At 33.0% G+C, this 21,190-nt stretch overlaps 2 protein-coding genes across 2 annotated transcripts; one reads left to right on the plus strand and one right to left on the minus strand.

Moving 5' to 3' along the window:
• Positions 1 to 4,513: 4,513 nt before the first annotated feature.
• Positions 4,514 to 10,068, minus strand: LOC102609164 (tubulin-folding cofactor B). Its single transcript, XM_006492449.4, has 9 exons — positions 9,773 to 10,068; positions 9,038 to 9,534; positions 8,804 to 8,955; positions 8,586 to 8,704; positions 8,364 to 8,425; positions 8,159 to 8,200; positions 6,791 to 6,924; positions 6,424 to 6,493; positions 4,514 to 4,790 (listed from the first exon to the last, which is right to left on the minus strand). The coding sequence occupies exons 2-9, from the start codon at positions 9,140 to 9,142 to the stop codon at positions 4,743 to 4,745; spliced, it is 732 nt and encodes a 243-aa protein (XP_006492512.2). The 5' UTR covers positions 9,143 to 9,534; positions 9,773 to 10,068; the 3' UTR covers positions 4,514 to 4,742.
• A 646-nt stretch (positions 10,069 to 10,714) lies between these two features.
• LOC102608875 (uncharacterized) lies at positions 10,715 to 19,408 on the plus strand. Its single transcript, XM_006492448.3, has 15 exons — positions 10,715 to 11,130; positions 11,298 to 11,528; positions 11,698 to 12,012; positions 12,333 to 12,440; positions 13,107 to 13,296; positions 13,486 to 13,748; positions 14,118 to 14,247; positions 15,075 to 15,145; positions 15,649 to 15,903; positions 15,984 to 16,060; positions 16,891 to 16,982; positions 17,289 to 17,371; positions 18,016 to 18,087; positions 18,398 to 18,523; positions 19,197 to 19,408. The coding sequence occupies exons 1-15, from the start codon at positions 10,978 to 10,980 to the stop codon at positions 19,227 to 19,229; spliced, it is 2,199 nt and encodes a 732-aa protein (XP_006492511.2). The 5' UTR covers positions 10,715 to 10,977; the 3' UTR covers positions 19,230 to 19,408.
• The last annotated feature ends 1,782 nt before the right edge of the window (positions 19,409 to 21,190 follow it).

A 21,190-nucleotide genomic window follows, 5' to 3' on the forward strand; every position in this document is an offset into this window, starting at 1 on the left:
TGTTCCATTGTCAGAATGTAAAATACCAATTCTGGTTTGAAATTGATTTTCAATCATAGTGTAAAAATTTTCAAATAAATATTTTACGTCAGATTTTTTATGCATGAGATAAATCCAACATAAAAGAGTATGGTCATCAATAAAAGCAACAAGCCATTTTTTACCAGAAAGGGTAGTGACCTTAGAAGGACCCCAAACATCACTATGAATCAAATAAAAAATTTTGGAGGCCTGGTACTGTTTTGGCAAATAAGTAGAACGATGAAGTTTTGCAAAAGTGCAACATTCACAATAAAAAGAAAAGCAATCAATCCCTTTAAATAATTCTGGAAACAAGTATTTCAAATAAAGAAAACTAGGATGTCCTAGTCTATAGTGCCATAGCATTATTTTTTCTCGAACAGAAATTGAACTAGTACTAATAAAGCTCTGAGCTTTTTTATTACTAATAGGTACTTCATCAAAGTAGTAAAGACCTTCAATCATCCTAGTATGTCCAATCATCATCCCCAAGTTCTGGTCCTGAAATTCACAATGTGATTCAAAGAAGGTAATACGACAATTAGAATCTCTAGATAATTTACTAACAGTCAAAAGATTGCAAGCTAATTTAGGGACACGAAGAATAGAATTGAGATTAATTTTCTCGGTCAGTTTGATAAGTTTTTTTCCTGCAATAGGTGAAAAACTACCATCGGTAATTTTAATTTTTTGATTTCCAGAACAATGAGAATAGGTATTAAATAAATGAAAAAAACTAGTCATGTGATTAGAGGCTCCAAAATCTACGATCCTTGAAGAAGAGTTTAAACAAGAAAGGGCTATAGGATTTCTACCTGTTTGTGCCAAAGAAACATTAGGAATACCATACGAGAAGTTGGATTTTATCAGCTTTAAGAGTTGATCAATCTGCTCTTTGTTGAAGTGGCCTAAGTTGGCTTCATTGGCAGAAGGAATCCCACAATTCTTCTCTCCTTGCTTGCTGCTTTTCCAGTTTTCAGGTTTGCCATGAAGTTTCCAACACTTCTCACATGTATAGCGAGGCTTGTTGCAATGATCGCACCAGGCCTGTGACTTATCATCAGTCCTGCACTGATAATTTGCAATCTTATAGGCTGCTGCATCAGTAATAAAGGCAGAATTCTCAATTGACTCACCGGTACTCCTTTTCCCGAGCATTACACTCCTTCGACTTTCTTCTCTTCTGATTCAGCAAAGACTTCGCCAATGGGTGGTAGAGGAGGTCTGCCAATAATCCTTCCTCGTACTTCATCGAACTCAACATTGAGGCCGGCAAGAAACTTATAAATACAACTGTCTTCCACGATTTTCTTGTGGTGGTTGCAGTCGTCAGCAGATTTCCATTCATATGTGTTGAAGAGGTCAAGATCTTGCCACAACCTTTTCAATGAATTGAAATATTTGGTGACAGAATCATCTTCGTGACGAATCTCTCCCAACTTCAAAGTTAACTCAAAAACCTGAGATTGGTTGCCCAGGTCAGAATACATCTGACTAACATTATCCCACAATTCTTTAGTAGTAGGATAACATATATAATTGGAGCTTATATCCTCCTCCATGGAGTTGACCAACCATGTCATAACCATGGAATTTTCAGCATCCCAAGTGGCGTACAGCGGATCATCATTAGCAGGAACCTTCTTGTCACAAGTGATGTAACCGATTTTTCCTTGCCCACGGATATACATCCGGACAGATTGCGACCGGCGGAGGAAGTTGTCGTCATTTAGGCGGATGGTTTGAACAGAATGAGAGTTGGAGTGGTTTCGCAGGGTCTTAGATGTTTTTTCTGGAATGGCAGCAGCAGGGGTTGGAGTGGTTTCAAACTTGACTTCTGACATGGTTACAGACACGATTCCCTTAGCTCTGATACCGACTTAAAAATTATGAGGAGAAAGTAGTATCCGTCACATTGACAATTAATATAAGGATCCCTTTTAAATAGAGCAATTATAACAGAAAAGGAAACTAATTAAGAGCTAATATTTGACAGCTATCATCTATATTTACATAGGAAAAGGATCCTAGAATATCTCTAAGATTGAGGCTAAAATCAAGGCCTAATTTCCAACAGCTATTGATTATCACTTTGTTCGTGATTAAGTGTCTAAAGGCCTTCTATGTGTGTCTCATGTGTCCACAAAAGATCAACTAGTTGATGCTCTCGCTAAACCACTTTCTTCCGAATGCTTTGATTATTTGTAGTCCAAGATTGATGTTCTTGATGGAAGCTCAATCTTGCGGGGGTGTATTAAGGATGAATTCTCACCAAACATATCTCAATGATTATGGTCAAACATATGGTTCCCATGGTGGAATCAAATCTTTACAGTCTCCATGATTATCGCCAACATATCCCAATGATTATGGTCTCCATAATTATTGGCTTTGACTTCTTAATTTTCAGCTTGTATATTGATCATTATTACGTAAAGAGCTCTTGAAATATAACTTGTCTATAGTCAAACTTTCCTTTTTTAATTTACTTCATTCATGTATATATAATGATGAAAAACCATTGAATAAAGTTGAACCTTTTTATTATTCCTTTATCTTTTACTGTCTCCAACAAAAAGGGTCGGCAATATCATCATCAAATCAAGGACGAAAGATGATGAGGACAAAGAAATTTTTAACCGAATTGAATCTATATCCTAAAGTCTCCAACAAAAAGGGTGCGGCAATATCATCGTCAAATCAAGGACGAAAGATGATGAGGGCAACTGCTTCCATTGATTTCCTATGAATAAATGAAGGGAAATTATCATTGCACCACCTTTATTTTGCCTTATGTTCATTCAACCACTACACAATTCTAATACATACTTTGCACCACCTTTCTTTTCACATTTGTATCAAGTAGCCACTTTTGCATTAACACTATTAACTAATTTTAATAAAATGACAATTTTACCCCCAAATAAATTAAAAGACCATTTTATTTTATGAAAACTTTAAAGAATAAAAAAAATTATAATGATAAAAATATCCCTAAATTTAATAAAAATAAATCCCAAAATTAGAATTTTTATTTTTAATAAAAATTATTTTAATATAAAATTATAATTATAAAAATAATTGTAAAATTTTGGGATTTAATAAAAATTCCCTAAATTATTAAAATTTTAGGATTTATTCTTTTAAGAAATAAATTCAGTTATTTTAATAAAATTTTATAAAATTATAATTTTTTAATAAATAAATTCATTTATTTTTATTAAAATTTTATAAAATTATAATTTTTAATAAAAATAATTATTAAAATTTTGTAAAATCTAAATTTAGTAAAAATAAGTAGAGCACCTCTATTTGGAATTTATTTTTTATTAAATTTAGGGATATTTTTATGATTGTAATTTTTAATTTTAAAAATTTTTATAAGATAAAATAGTATTTTAATTTATTTGGGGGTAAAATTATCATTTTATTAAAATTATTTAATAGTGTTAATGCAAAAGTGGCTAGTTGATACAAATGTGAAAAGAAAGGTGGTGCAAAGTACATGTTAGAATTTTGTAGTGATTGGATGAACATAAGACAAAATAAAGGTGGTGCAATGATAATTTTTCATAAATGAAAAACAAGTATATTAACTGCCAAGGTTTGTCAAAAAAAAAAAAAAAAGGCCATAAACATAAATTAATCAAATAATGAGGGTTTTTGGTGTTTGGGCGCTAGGAAGTTTGTTGATATGGTCAATCGACAATGAAGAACTAGTGACACAGCGGCTTGAGGAGGTAACAGTGATGGTGAGAGACGATTAGAGTTATCGAAATTTTTTTAGTTTTTCATTTTTAATTATATTTTTATTTTGTAACAGGGGTAAATTTAAAAATAATTAAATTTAATTGAAAAGTAAAACTAGAGAGAGATAAAGTGGAGGTCAAATATCACCAATCAAACAAAATTTAAAAAAAGTTCTAAAAAATTTTGGATTTTCAAATTTGGGTCATTACGCTAGCAATCCAGCACCCACAAAAACTATTTTCATAAGAGTTAACTAAAATTACACTCCAACATCCCCCTGGCACAACTAAAACATAAAGTGCTTCTATTAATGTTATTTCAATCGCTTTGTGGTGTCTTTCCACGGACTCACAATTCAGCTAGAAGCGATTGCAATACAGCATCATCTCATGAATGTTTGGAAAAATAGATTTTCCTGTATGACTTTTCATGGTTACTTGCAAGTAGTAGATTTTGAATTTTAATTCATCAGAAGGCACAAATTAGGAACAGAATCTGCATCCATCTCAACTCCAAAAATAAACCCCTAAATTTCCCGCGGTACAAGCAGTGAATAAAACTCTTCCGTCATCTGTGAGCGTGATCTTGCATCATGGTATCAATCATAGATTCATAATAACACATCACCTAGGTCTTTTAAAGGATTACTCATCAGCCATTATACTTCATGAATTCAGTCTTAAAGGTTGCAATGCCATCATTCTTTCATCTCTTTCCATATTACTTAACGAAAGTAATAAAATAGAAGGAAAAGAGAACATAGCATTCAACCGTTGTAGAATGAAGTTCAAAAGTTTCAGATTTTCGCTGTCATGCAAATTCTCACATTTCTTTCCCTCATCCAGAAATTGTTACAATAAAACCACATGTTAAACGGGAAAAAAAGAATAAAAAACTCATTGCTGTATGGTTGTCAACACTTTAAATGAAGAAAACATGCAGCAGTACCCTTTTCATAACATGTTGACAGTTTATATTTCATCCTCTTCAAAGGGATCTCGTTCAGGATAGTCACCGACCTGGAAACATAAGATAGTAATGCCAATCAAGTTGACGAATAAATCAATCAATAGAATTAACACAAAACCAAGGAACCCAACCCCTCAACAGTCAGCAAATCTTGGTTTTTATGGGCATCAAAATGAAATTAAACCTAGCAGAAGAAGTTTTAAAGGGCTAGGAATCTCTGCTCTGAGTGGGCAAATTGCACAAAAATCTAGTTGAAAAACAAATAAATAAATAAATTAAATTTAAATGATTTTGGCACACGAAAGAATGCAGCCAAGAGCTTCCTAATTGTTTTTGAAGTTTTTTGTTCATCATAAACAGATATGACTTTCTCTTAGTGTTCATTTTATAACAGCACTGCAGCATAACCGTAAACAAAAAGTGGAACTATCTAGTTGACATATGTCACTATCAAAAGTTCGTCTCCACCATCAAACTCAGGAAACATCAAGTAAGCCATAAAAGATCAGAGAAACAGGTCAATTTATTAGATTCCAATAAATTTAATTGGTTTCCTACAATGAACTTTCTGAATACAGCGCTTCATCAATGGACACAATGGTTTAATATCTGTCCACCTTTTGTCTCTCTCTTTGTCCCAAACATTACAGTTTTTCTTTCATCCACGAATTAGAAATATGTGGCTATCAGCTTTAACACTTTCATAACAGCTGTACAAATACTATAACCTACTAAGTCACACAAGGATTTAGGTGTGTTGAGGGAGAGTATGAGCAGCCAAGTGCAAACCAAATTCATGAATAAAGAACATTGCCTTGGTTCAGATCCAGATTAGAGTTAATACGCTACTCAAGCTCTAACAAACTAAACAATCAAGAAATTTGTACACATACTTGTCCTATTCCTATGTTTTCGGAGGCCTTACCCTCAAATAAGTTTGATGGAGTAGAATAATCTCGTTGATTCCCAAAACAAAAAACACCACGACACTCATTAAGACAGAGATAGCAGGATTAAATCTCAAAGAATGATACTCAACCATTGATAGAAAGACTAATGACACACACAACCATTAGTTAATCAAGATTTAAATTTCTTTACGTTTTATGTGCATCATTAATGACACCAGAAACATCTAGTTAATCAAGATTTACATTACAAACCAAACGGATATGAGGATGAATTTCTTAATTATACAGCAAATAATCCTCTAAACTTTAAATACAATCAAAAGGAAGCCTGATTTTTTAACTGCATTGAGAAGGGCAGGAATCAACAATATATTTTTTCATCTTGGTTCCCATGCAAATTGAATCAGGTGAGATAGGCCACAAGGATCAGTCTTGAATTGAAAATGTTAACGAAAAACATATGAAAAGAAGGCAGGAACGGTGAAGGATGAAGTAATCCCAATGCAATGAACGGCAGAGAAAACAACAAATTTCATTCATCACTTAAATCATTGATACCATATCTTCTCAACATTGGATCCTAAACTTTCCCTCTCAAAATCCTGAGTGGTACATCACATTTCTTTCAAACTGAGCATGCATTGAAAGATTTAATTATCATCTATTCTACCTAAAAATGATGAAATGCTCAACACAAGATCGGAATATGAACATCATTGGCATGCAGGATTTCCACTATGGAAGCGTCATGAAATATAGTTTGCAGACAAACCTTTACTTTGTCTGGTCTAACCATTGCACCATGAAGTGGCGGACACTCAAAGTAGCGGACTCCTTTCACGCTGCAACATGACCAAGAAGATTATAATTTATGAAATTGCACCACATAAGAAAAATATATGAACAGAAGAGTTCAATCATTTCAGCCAGAAAATGTGAATAAAATATTGAAAATCTCCATGTCCTTCCATATCTGCCCATGCAAGAAGGTGTCTAACAAAATTAGGACTTCACACATTTATTAAATTCATATTCTTCATTATTAGAAAGAAGATTTTCACACTTGCCATTTAGTATATACAATAACACATTGCAATTTCCAGAAACCATAAGGTAAATAAGAAATACAGTTTACTTACATTCCATTGTGTTTTCCCAATGGTTCATCATATTGAATTCCAACCCAAAAACCAGGTGCAATTGATTCTGCTTGACCGACATATTTGACAACCCCTCTTTTTGCCCCTGGATCTACTTCACATCTGTCTCCTACCTTAAACATTTAGTATTTGGAGAAATAGAATATTAAATTATGGTAAAAAGGTACAGATAAGAACGGTCAATAGATGTTTTACGCAATAAAAAACTGTGGAAAACTACAATGCACAACTCCGGGTATCAAAGCAAGATAAAAGTTGACAGACTAGATATATAATGTGCCTCTATATGCATTTAGCAGTTAAAACCTTTCCTCTAAAGATTTCAAGTAAATATCAGTAACAAGCCACAGCTAGTCACTAACCCAACACATTTATCCAAGGTAACATCAATTGTTTGGTAGGAATATAATCATGGGAGGAAAAAAAGTTTTACAGCTGTTAGCCCTTAGAGTAACTACATTCAAAAGTGAAAATGCTACTAGCCTGGAAAATATTATGATTTGTAATTGTAGGCATTGTATTATTATTTTTTTTTGGTTTCGAGTGTGCAGGTTTGCAACAATTGAAGTGGTATGCATAAATTCTGAGAGAAAACAAAGAAACAATTAATAAGCATACAGATTCTTGGACCAAAAAAAAAGAACATCGACGACATCAAGTTATTGCAGCTCGTTATACAATTTCTGTCTCTACAGCAACAAGGATGTGCAATAGTAGGATATTGATTCCATTTGATCAAGTGTTGGCATCCGCCGCTACAAATTTAAGAAGGTAAAAAATGGTGGTTCAATAGGTCCAAGACCTTCAACATCAAATACAGCTAACTTTGAGAGCTAGGTTTTAGCATTCATCAGAGGATCAAAGATGTTATTTTTCACATCAAATGAATTTCGAGTTCACATATTTGTTGTAATGCTATAATCTTTTTACATACCTTGAAATTAAAAAAAAAAACCATAATAATTCCATGAAAAGTACCAGTTTGCCTCTAGGATTTTCAAGTTGTTTCTACTTTTGATAAAGAAAGAAAGTACAAATGTAGCAGATATGTCTATCCAAAAGCAAGAAAAGCATTACAATTGTAATATTGAGAAGCTATGCTACCAATGAAAAGAATGAGGGGCCGATTTACAAAGACACAGAAACACAGACAAGGATTGGCTGGACTTAAAAATTTTACTTACTATAAAGCTAGCATTTGTCTTCTCTCACTTTTACCATCATGATTTATCATCAAAATCATTTCAAACAAATTTTGCAGGCCTCATTTTTTGAAATTAACTTCCACCAGCAGTTATATTAATTTGAGACACCTTGTTAAAGTAAAAATGAACAGAGTTAACTCACCGTAATATTTGAGCAGAGGTCTTCCATGTAGTTGTTTGATAACTGTTAATGAAAGTAACAAAACAAGAAAGATCAAGACTTACTAATATTATATTTTACAATTTTAGTTCATGATATTTGCCAAGACACCCTGATGCAATTAATTAATTGTACTGATCTTCTACATTATTGTAAAGAAAAAAATCCTGAAGTATGAGAGACATACCTTATTCTCAACAGCTGAAGGATTTTGACTCAGCACTTTCTCCTTGAATTTTCTAAATGTACCTGAATAAAAAAGAAGCCAGAATTGTCCAACAAATGCGGTTTTCCACATAAGTACAATCTCAAAAACTAGTCAATAACAAAAATAAAAATCTTCAGTACTAACTTATAATCTATATAGCAAGTGCTATATTCTCCTTAAGCTGATTTTGGTAGAACTTACCATCACGTTTGCTATATTCTTCTTCGGAAATCGTATATTTCTCTACAAGTGAAGTGTCTTCAAGCCAGCCACCAGAAGTCACTGATGAGGGATCAAGATCGATAACATGTAACCGATACCTTTTTATTGACATGAGATTGAGATGTATTAGCCAATGAAAAATCAATGAAACAAAAATGTGGGCATACAGTAATGGCAAAGCATCATATCAAACTAACCCTTGGAGTGGAGAGTAAAAACCAAGGGGTCTGGAATTATCAGTTAAAGCAGCAACTTTAGTGTTGGTATCATCATAAAGCTCAAGGGACATTGAATTAACAGAAGTACCGCATTTTCTCCACAACTTGTCTTTCACAGATTCCACACTCATCTATTGAATTTGAACATAAATTTAAATTAGAAAATAAGAAATAAAAGTTAATAAATGTAGATAGATAATTGATAGTCGAGACCTGTAGTGGGAAGCGAACGTCAGCAGAGAAACTTTTGAGGTTAGAGTGAGTCACACGTAACAGGACCGACTCATCGCCCTCAATCTGCTGCAACCGTGATGCCATCAATAATCAATATGATTATGAATTTGAATCTCCGCTTCGTTTTTCTTTTTCGGGTTTTTATGCAAATTATAAAATCAACTGCGTTCTTGTAGAGACACTGTGGTGTGGTCCAACGGAGGTCAAGTTAGTCCAATTGAACAGATCAGCAAGAGTATTTAGGTCATTTGAAAGCCAAAATTAAAATCAAATGTTTTGATTCAGGCAAATAAAGGGGTGGGTGACGGTCGGTTTGGTTTCGGAGAAAACTGAAAATTTTCGGTTCAGTTTGGTTCGAAAATTTCGAAAACTGAATAACTCTGAAATAAAATAATAATCGAACCGGAACAAATGGTTCGTTCGGTTCGATAACGGATCGGAGTAGCGGTTCAACAATTCACGCGGGGATCTCCTCCCTGCAACAACAAATATATATTTTTTCACCATTTTCATTAACTAAACATAAAAAATTTACAGCAAATATATATATTCTCCATGCATAATTACGTTGCAAAAACAGCTATCGGCAAAAATGGGTGTGTATAAAAACAAAAACAAAATCATATTGCAGGGTGATTTTGATCAATTAAGAGAATGCACAGCAATTAAAATTATAAAATGAAACCAAATTAAAGTGCCAGCAAGCTGCAATACTCAATAAGGGGCTTAGAGAACTCAGTGACCGGTGACCACAATAGAGTCAATAATCTTGAAGGAAGCTGCAGCGGCAGTGACCACAACAGAGCCAGAAGGAAGCGGCAACAGCAGTGGACTTGAAGGAATCAGCGATGGCTGCTAGAACGTGCAGCCAGAAGGAAGCTAAGACAGTTATTGGGAAGCGGCAGCAAAGCTAGAAGGAATCGGCAGCGGCAGCAAAGCCAGAAGGAAGCGGCACCGAAGCGTCAAAGGTTTTGTGTTTGACAGCGGCAAGAACTCGGCAAATTGTTGAAACTATATATATAGATATCATTTCGAAATTACAAAAATGCTATTGACATCGGTTCGACTTTGATTCTACTTGAATCGGAAATCGAACCGAGTGGTTCGATTTGGTTTCAATTAAATCATTCGATTTCTAAAATAGAATGTACCGGATCGAAATAAAAAACCGAACCGAACTGATTTCTGTCCGTTCCTAATTAGAGTTTCTTTCTAGTTGTGGCAATCTGACCCGATTCGTAACTCCTGTACTTCACAAATGATTGGAGGCTTTCGGATTTTATAATCATAATCCATTTGGAAATTAACGAAACTGATCCGATCGGAATAAATCTACACCCAAACGGATTATGAGTTGAATTAAAAAAATAAAATAAAAAAGTACTGTAAATCTCCCGCTCATCGTAAATCTAAACACAATAATTAATTACCACCATATATCAAAATCTTTTTAAATTATTATTTTACTGTGTTTTCCCTTCTCTTAACAGCCCTACTAAAATTTCTGTCACCACTCATCGCTATTATTTCGTTAATCGTGGTAAATTTCTTATTTTTTTCTAATTTTATCAATTTTAATACCCGTCAGTATCAGAATACCACGGTCAGTATTAAAGATACATCCCGAGAATAACCAACTCCTACCGAACCGGCTCGTTCGGGTCGGACGGATCAGTTCGGGTTTTCATTAAAACCTGGCCCAAAATAGAAACTTGCTGGGTCCGCGTTTTACAGAAGATTTAAGCTTCAACCTTGGAAGGGTTTTCAACAAAATTATTTCTTCTGCTCCACTGAACTTGTTTGGTTTTCATCTCTTCACCCTTATACAGCTTCTTGTTAAACCAAACCAGTAGGAAAGAGGAGGAGGAGAAAACAAAACAAAACAAAACAAAACAAAAAATAGAAAATTAAAAAAAAAGATGGGTGCACAGAAGAAGCGCGCGGCTGCGGCTACCGCTGCAGCTAGGGTCTCAGAGGACCCAGATGATTTGGCTCGCCAGCCATTGCAAGCAATTCTCTTAGCTGATAGTTTCACTACCAAATTTAGACCCATCACTCTCGAACGCCCCAAGGTACTCACTCTTTCTGTATGTTTTATATCTTGTGTGCTTTCAATTGTGTTTGCTGGATTGCCCACTTGTTTCAATTCTGTTAAAACCAACCGTCTGGATTAGCTTTGATCAGTTTTATTTTTTTTTAGCCTATAATGTTATTAGTTTTTTTTTTCTTTTTTCTGAAGGTATTGCTACCGTTAGTGAACGTTCCGATGATAAATTACACATTGGCATGGTTGGAAGCTGCGGGGGTTGCGGAGGTTTTTGTCTTCTGCTGTGCTCACTCAAAGCAAGTGATTGATTATTTGGAGAATTCTGAGTGGTTTTCCCAACCTAATTTTACAGTGAAGACAATAGAGTCTCATAATATTATTAGTGCTGGGGATGCTTTGCGCTTGATTTATGAGCAAAATGTGGTATGTTTATCTCACCGCTTGCCGCATTACAGTTTTCATAACATGTAAAATACTCTTTCCCAGGCTCTTGTTGATATTGCATGTTTGTTGAAGTTAGGTTCATTTTCTTGCTTGAAGCTTGCTACTTGTTATACTCTGACAATCTGTTTTCTTGTTGTTCTCTTTTAAGATACATGGAGATTTTGTTCTCATTAGTGGAGATACAGTAAGCAACATGTTGCTTACACAGGCGCTGCAAGAACATAAAGAGAGAAAGAAGAAAGATAATAATGCTGTAATGACCATGATTATTAAAAAGTCAAAACCTTCACCAATCACTCATCAATCTAGACTTGGTACCGATGAGCTTTTTATGGCAATAGATCCTAATACAAAGCAGTTGCTGTATTATGAGGATAAGGCAGACCATTCAAAAGGGACCATATGTCTTGATAAAATGTTGTTGGCTGAAAATCCTTCCATTTCTCTGCACAATGACAAGCAGGTTCATCCCTTACCGCTTACTTCCAATTTCTCCATTTATAGCTCGGATTTACTCCTTAATATTTTTTTTTAAAGGTTAATGCAATTTTTGTTCTGATCACAAATGGATCAATTTTAAGAATTAATGAAATGATCTGATGCTCATAAGTTCTTACCGTCAATGGATTTTGGTTTGCAATAATTTGATACAGTAAATTTCATGTTTTCCTATTTCTCTTCTTATTCCTTTTTGACATTTTCTGTAGACTGATGATTGTGATTTACTGTGTGCAATAATTGTTCTATCACTGATTTATTTACTTCAAAAAAATTTTGTTGCAGGATTGCTATATTGACATTTGTTCTCCAGAAGTGCTCAGCCTTTTCACAGATAATTTTGATTATCAACATCTTCGCCGTCATTTTGTTAAGGGGCTGCTTCTTGATGATGTGGGTATTAGTTTCTACATGTTTTTTCACCATGCAATTTCAAGTACTTTTGTGAGTACCTGCTTGTATATACTTGGTTAATCTTTATTGAAGAAAGCTGACCGGGAAAATTATGTTAAACATTATCCAAGCACATACGTAATGCACACAGTACATGGAATAGTGGTCACGAGCCAAGTGATTCATGACTATCCGCTCGAACTGTGAAAAGCATCCTATTTCATCTTAACTCCAAATACGGTTAAGAATTTCTTGCTGATTTGCATAACTTTGAAATTGAAATGCCTTTACAATGCATATTTTTATCTTGCTTAGACTTTAGCTGATATTGAAGTTTTCTTGACATGAATTAGCTGAAGCTGCAGGATGACTGTGCATTGATTTTATTTTCTCTTAGAAAAATAATTATACATACCCATATACATAAACAGCTATGTACCTTGGCATGTTTAGAAGAGATATTCTAATTTAAAATATATCAATATAGCTTTTTTTTTTTCTTTCTTTTGTGGCATTGATGGTATTGAAGTTTTGGCATTGAAAATTGTTTTAGAATTGTTTTAATAGTCTTCTTTTTCTACATATATGTTTGGATGCACTTAGATGTATATCTTTCTGTTACTACTGGTTCTTTTGGTTTTAAGCTACAACTGTTGATGCTATCAGATTATGGGCTACAAAATATTCACTCATGAAATCCACTCAAGTTATGCGGCTAGGATTGATAACTACCGAAGCTATGATATTGTAAGCAAGGACATAATTCAAAGGTGGACATATCCTTATGTTCCTGACGTAAAGTTCTGTGGAAATCGTGCTACTAAACTTGAGAGACGGGGAATGTATCGAGCATCGGGTAAGTTTTGTGATTTAATTACTGTGTGACTCACATATTTGATTGTAGGAAACTCCTAACCAATCTTATTATTTGATATGTAGATTTTGTCTTTCAATATTATTTGTTCCTATTCCTTTCTGTACATATTATGTTTGAGATCTATCGAAATTTCTACTAAATGCCGTTGTTTCACTGCATTTAATTCAGAAATAGAACAATCGCGTTCTGCACAAGTTGGTTCATTTACTGTTATTGGATGTGGCACCAAAATTGGAAGCAACAGTAAAATTTCTGATTCAGTTATTGGGGAAGGTTGTACTATTGGATCAAATGTACTAATAGAAGGTTCCTACATATGGGATAATGTCATCATTGAAGATGGCTGTGAGTTAAGGCATGTGATAGTATGCGATGGCGTGATAATGAAGGCGGGAGCTGTTTTGAAACCTGGTGTAGTTTTATCTTTCAAGGTATGTGTCCTTTTATTTATATCACACCTTAACTGAAATACAAAAAACTCTCATTTCATTGTGTTGGAAATTTTCTTGTTTTATGCTTTGAAGATGTATGATTCAGAATTAGCACATATTTAACTTCAAAAGCATCTTACAGGTATTTTATGCTAGTGCCTATTTTCCTTTCCAGAGCTCTATTTTCCTTTTCATTATGTTTTTGTGTCTACTTTTATTCATTGGGAGGGCCTTTGCCTGGCCTACAGAGACATTATAAGCATATATATTAAATTTTTTCCTCTTTACACATGCCTTTCTTTAGAATTTGCATAATTTGAAGTTCAAAATTGTTGTGAAATGGTATCTCTTAACATATTTCCCTTCCAGGTTGTAATTGGAGAACGTTTTGTTGTTCCTGCACACTCAAAAGTTTCCTTACTTCAACAGCCAACCGTCCATGATAGTGATGAGGAACTTGAGTATGCTGACAATAGCAGTGGGACGGTGGAATTTTCATGTATGTCTGTATGCTTTGACCTTCTATTATTCACTTTCATAGAGATGTTTCTTTATTATTGTCAAAATGAGGCCTCTGTTTAGTTGTAAAATATCCTGGCAATCTCTTTTTATAAGTCTTGTTCTATTTCAAATGTTCGTGTATTTAGTTTTGTGTGAAATAATTTAGAAAGGAGACAATCAAGCAAAGTAATTAATCAATTATGGTGAAGAGTGAAGAAATGGAATATTTTGCTTCTGTCGCTATTTTTTTGTGTCAAAAGCAGTATTATATTGTCAAATAAATAGTATATTGTTGATCTATTATTGTGGATTTTGCTGCTTTCTATTATTTTTATAAGATATTTAGTGACTTCAATTTTGTTTATGATCTTTGGAAACTTAAATTTGCAATTCCAAAGGAGTTTTCATGCCTGTGAACTGATGATTATTTATTTATTTTAAGTTTATTTAGTTTTAGGGCTTTGCACCTCTTGCACCTATTTTATGTGAAAACATTTTGATTTTAATGATATGCAACATTTTACTTTCTGAAAACTCGAAAAGAAATTAATGGCCCTGATATATTTTTTTTCTTACTCTGATAATTGAAAAATGAGCAATATGCTTTATAGTTGGTTTTATGAAGTGATCTTAGAAATACTATAGAGTAAGTGCTGGTTGAAATTATAGGTCATTGACAGTTACTACGTGCGTCTTTAAATGATTTTTGTTGCATTATTTTATTTTATTTTATATTTTATTTTTGCTTCTCTTTTTGAATTTTTTTGTGCACAATGATGAGATACTACTATGCCCCATCTCCTTACTGACTTGTCTGATGTTCAGCAATTCAAGGTACGGCGGATCAGTCAAATGGCGAGATGACATCTGAATCATCTGAGGCTCATAAACCTAAGGTACTTATTTGGTTTTCTTATTGTCCTTGAACTACTGTTACCAAGCTTAATTGTGTTACATACGCCTAGACATTTATCTGTTGCTTCTGTGCTATATTTCTCAATAATTTTTTTAAACTGTCTGACTATTTGGATAGTACTCATTGTGTTTGTAAACAAACAAAATTGTTGTTGTCACATCTGTTTCTTTTTGGTGATGGACATTCACATGAGAACAATATATGGAATTGGATGTGCAGTGGTAAAGATGATTAATTGCGCAAGTGGAGAGTTTATAAACCAAAATTTTAGTTATTTCTCGTCACGGTTTGCCAGAATCAAAATGCAATTATAACTTAATTGATTCTGTGTGTCCTGTGTCCTGTGTAGTATTCCATTATTTTGAGTTTCTCTTCTCTTTTTTCTTTGTGGGAATTGACAGAAACTCCTAAAAGAATTTGGCCTTACTACTTCTGCTCTGATGTCATTTATTCCTGTTACTCCAAATCTTTGTGGTTTGTCAGCTTGGTACTGGCGGGGTTGGTTACATTTGGTCTATCTGTGAAGGGGGGCAGGAGGAGGAATGGAGGCATTCAGTTGCCCCCATTCCTGAAGATAAACTCGCTGAGCTCTCTGAAGCAATGGATGATGATCAGGAATTAGTAACTCAAGACTGCACTGCTCTCTCAACTTCGGGAGAGTTGATATCTGACAGTAATGCTTCTGAAGGTGATGATAATGAAGACTCTAAAGATGATTCTGTCTATTTCGAGAAAGAGGTAAGCTATAGATCAACTAGAACTGATCATCAATAAAAACAATCAACAGTGCTCCTTGACTTATTGGTCAAATATGATAGGTTGAAGCAACATTTTTAAGAGCTGTTGAGGAAAATGTGAAAGTGGACCATGTTATCTTAGAAGTCAACTCACTTCGGTATGTCGGATCTCTGCTTCTTTTTCTTTTTCTTTTTTTTCGTTCTCTTTTTGATGGTAAGAGTCGTTTTGACCTTACTTTGTGTGGTATGAAACTGATCGTTTTAAGGGTGATGTGTTAGTTTTATTTATTTATTTATTTTATTTTAAAGAGGATCATTGGATTTCACCCGTTCCCTCCTAATGAGGCTCGAAGGTTTTTTTCTTCCTGATTGTTGATAGTTCAATAGTCCTCTTTTGTTTTTTTTTTTTAGAAGTAAACCTCTTTGGAAACTGCAATGCAATGTTTTGAGCATCTTCCTTTGGTGATCTTGTTATATATTTTATGGTCCGAACACATTTTGTATTTTTTTCTTCAGTATCTTTGGTGCCTGTCTGACTGTGAACAAAAAAATGTGCATAACATTAAGTAAAGAGGGTGAGGAAAAAAGAAGGATAATTGGAAATGAACAGATGACAATAGACGGAAGAAAAGACAAGGGGTTGTTGAATTTATTTAATCAGTTGAACCATGCAAAAAAATTCAAGGCCTCTTTCTATTAGCGGGACCTATATGCCAAAAAAAAAAAAGGAAAAAACAGATTCAAGTAGAATAAATAATATTTCAAAATTTTGAAACACTGAAATATCCTAAACCAATGAAATGTTGACACATAAGCCCTACGCTTTATGCCTCTGTTCGATGAAAGTGCTTAGGTTTTTATGCTCTTCTCTATGTGCCAGAATTGCTTTGACTTTATTTTTTGTTTCAGTGCATATTGTATATTCAGTGAAGAATAGTTGCTCGGTCTTATACTGTATAACTAATCCAAATGCCCCTTCTCGCATCAGGCTGTCCTACAATATGACTTCTGCAGACTGTGCTGGAGCTGTATTCTACTCCATGATGAAATTGGCCGTAAAAACTCCACATAGTTCAGCCAGTAAGTATTTATAATGCTGATGATTCTTTATTTGGTTTATATAGATTTATTCAGTTGAGCAGTATTTTGTGTAATAATGATCTTGATATACTTAATACTTTCTTCACTTAGAGAATCATTTTAAAAGCTAATTGATACGGCTAGAGCCTAGTTGCGGTTCCTCCTTTTTTTTTTCCCTGGTTCTTGGTTTTATTACTCTACTTTTGATGCAAGGGATTGCTTATATGTTAGCAGTTGGTTTACTTTCTCTTTATCCGTCACCTTTTTCCATGGTTGCATCCAATGCTTATCCCATCTACCTCTCAGGTGAATTGCAACAAAATACAGCTAATATAATAACAACTTGGCAAAAGCTTCTGAAGTCTTATCTACTGGAAATTGATGAGGAGGTTTGTACCATTGATCTTGATAGCAATTATATATGTATTTTTTCTTTACTTGTGAACTGAACAATTTTCAGTTGCTAAAAGCCTCCAATCTTAAAAACTCTTAGAAGTCCGATTTTTCCTTTTATCCATTTATCTTATTAGCCTTTTTTGGAAGCTTATTCTTTTGGGTCCTTATTTCACATCTTTATTGTATTAATTTTATTTTTATTTTTCTGAAGAGCATAACATTTATCCTGTTAGGTGATGCTCAATTCAGCCTTGATTCCATGTTTCCAATCTGTAGAGTTCTTTCTTAATTGCTTGCTGTGGTTCTAGCACATTTTTAACTATGAACTTCCTTTTCAGATACATATTGTGTACATTGTAGGCTTCCTAGTTAAGTCTGCCTTGCATTGATAATCCTCAATAAAAAGTTGGTTATATAACTTGCTGTTCTGTTCTTGCCATGCTTGTGTTTTTGTGATAATCTTTTCCATACCCGGGTGGTTCATGTAAATATCTAAGATTTGGGGAGACAGGTAATTTACTTTTGTATCTCCTTCCAGAGTTTAAATTATGGTTCTTACAGGATACGATTCTTTATTTGGTTGAATTAAGAGCTAAAATAAGAACATTATGGTTTTCTTGAATGTTGAAATTTGCAGATTGAAATCATCCTGAAATTTGAAGAAATGTGTCTGGAATCTGCTAAGGAGTTCTCTCCATTATTTGCACGGGTATGTTTGTTAGTCTTTGATTGTGATGATCTAACTAGATGTTAAACTCATTGAATAAAATATGTTAAATCATTCACTCAACTCTTGACTATGATAATTTAGGGGACTTATCTTTTATGGATCAAATTAGGAAGGAATCATTTACTCAACGTTATACTGAGCAGAATGAGATTATTGGTGGGTTGGGGGCAGTAGTATATAAATAGAGTCGACAATGAAAAATATAAAATATTTGTTTACTGTGTTTCCTACCTTTTTCCTGGCTGTGATGAATGACCGTGATCTGCATTTTGCTCCTGCTGATCTACAGATTTTGCATATTCTGTATGATAAAGACATTTTACAAGAAGATGCTATTTTAAGGTGGGCTGATGAGAAAGAAGGGGCTGATGAATCAGATAAAGTTTTTGTTAGGCAATCAGAAAAGTTCGTCCAAGTAAGAATTACTTTAATCTTCTCTGTTTATGCTATGCTTTTGCAATTTTATCATGTCCTTTCTTATATACTTTCCCGAGCAAATTTATATTTCGAGCCCATGGTGGGAAAAGAAATGCAAGATTCTGATGAGGCGAGAAATTGATACACAATCTAATCGAACAACAAGTCTTAGCACATATGCGGGACTTCTGATAAGAAACTAAAAGATTTCATAGTGATAAAGATTTAAAACAGAGATATGGAACTTAAAAGTCAATCACAAGGTCTTCTATGGTAGTGTAATGTATGCATGTATACTCAACAAAATTAGCGAGTTGACTCTCAGAAACAAATTTGTACATATATCTAGAGTCATTAGTGGTTCAGAACACTTGGAATGAGTTTCCTATTATATGGCCATTGTTTGGTAGGATTCAGGTAACAAGAGAAGAGATGGAAAAATATTGAGTCGCCTAAGAAAATTTATGATCAATTTTTTTCTTTTCCTTAGTTGTTGAGAAATGGAGTTTCCTTCTTTTTGCCTCTGTTCCAATTTTCATTTGTCCTTCCGTTTTGATAAGTTTTCACTCATTAAGCTTAGCCATGGAATATTTGGTTTGTTTATTGTGCTTTTCTCGCTGATTAAAGAATTTAGGCATCATTGTATTTAAGACGTTTGGCTTTTGTTGCAGTGGCTGAGGGAGGCATCTGAAGAAGAAGATTGAAAAGTAGTTTTGTCATTCAGCGAGCTGCATTATTGGCTAGGAAACGAGATTTTGTCAATGGTCTTGGTCTTTATTGTTGTGATATATCCGTACTAAATTTTTCATGAGGAAATGACTTTGGTTTTGTAACATACACACATTGTGAATGAATTGAAGAAATGAAAGGGCTAATTTTCATTTTTCTTTGTACAATAAAAAGTTATGATAGACGGCAATAAATGATTAAAATTTATTGCTATGGATTGTATTTAGAAGACTCAAAAGTGATTTTTAAAAAGTCATTTTGAAAAGTTAAATTTAATTTTGATATTTGATAAATTTTTTTAGAGATCACTTTAGACAAAATCACCCCGATAGGTTTTGAAAAGTATGGAAGGAATTGTTTTTTAAAATTTAATTTTAGACTTAATAAAATTTCATATATATGTTATAAAAATTCAAAATTATTCTTATTAATTAAAAAATAAAATTATTAACTTTAAAAAGATTATAATAATAATAATAATTATTATTAGTAATCATGTTAAGATAATAAAATAAAATTAATAATATAAAATATTTATTTTAGTTATCAATTATTTAATATATACAATAAAAAATTTATAAATATTTTAATAAATTTTAGTTAGTATTATATCTAATTTAAATATCTATATTCTTACAATAATTTAATAATAATATTTACCAAACACATAGGACAACTTTTAAAACGAACTTTTGAAAATAAATTTGACCAAACACTTAATTATTTCTCTCCATAGCTAATTATTTCTACAATTAACAGTAATTACTTTAAAAGGTAAGGGTGGGCATTCAGATTGGGTTAAACTGAACCAAACAGAACCTAAAATTATTTCAGATAAGGATGGGTATTCAGATTGGGTTAAACTGAACCAAACATAACCTAAAATTATTTCAAGTTTGGTTTAATTCGGTTTAAATCTAAGAACCCGATTAGATTCCAATTTAAAAACTGATTGGATTGGCCTTTATCCTAAAAATAGGGTAATGTTTTCATTGAGTCATTATTTGTAAAAAAAGTTTCAAAGACAAGAAGTTATAAGATGAATCAATTAAATCTTTTCAAATACAAATTTATATCATTCAAGTCCTTAATTCTTTTGTTTAAAAAAGTTAGTGAAAATGTTAACTTAAATATAAAAATACAATTATACCCCTATATATCATACTAGTGATTTAAAGTATAATTTTACCTTTGGGCATTGATTTTTTTTAAGTCTAACTACCTATTTACTTATTTGAGTAACATGAAACAAAACTTTTCAAGAAATTAAACAAATCTTTAGTCAATTTTTATAAAGTAATTCAAATATAAAGAACAACATTAAAAAATATAACCATCATAACTCTTGGAATTAGGAATCAAAATGTAATTTGCTATCCATATAATTTCATCACATCTATAAAAGTATGATGATTTTTGTTTTTTGATAAGAAGTATGATGATTGTTAAATTAAGTAACATATGTATTGAATATAATATTAGAAAAACTACAATAACATTCGATCTAAAATTGAAATTAAAAGTATGAAAGTTAATTAAATTCACACTAACAAACACCTTAACAATATTAAGGTAAATTGAAATTCAAACACAAGAAATAGCTAACAACATTCTATAATGGAGAATTAAATGCTAACCCAAGGTGAAATTGTACTATCTTACTTCTTGTTGACAATGACAGGTTCTTCATTTTAAGGTTGAGGTGCAGTCTACAAAAGTTGTGCATGAAACCCCATTGGTAGAATGACATCGATTGAATCCTAATTGACTTGTTCAAAACTATAGCCAATTGCTTGTTCATTGAGATCTACCTATTGAGATTGGGGGCTAGTTCCATGCTGCCCAAAAAAAGAAAAAAAGACTTTAATTTCATTTAATTAAAAAAATCGCGCCAATCTATCTAATACAATTCCACGATCAAATCAAATATGTACAG

The sequence above is a fragment of the Citrus sinensis genome, chromosome 9, assembly GCF_022201045.2.
Source record: "Citrus sinensis cultivar Valencia sweet orange chromosome 9, DVS_A1.0, whole genome shotgun sequence".
Taxonomy (NCBI): domain Eukaryota; kingdom Viridiplantae; phylum Streptophyta; class Magnoliopsida; order Sapindales; family Rutaceae; genus Citrus; species Citrus sinensis.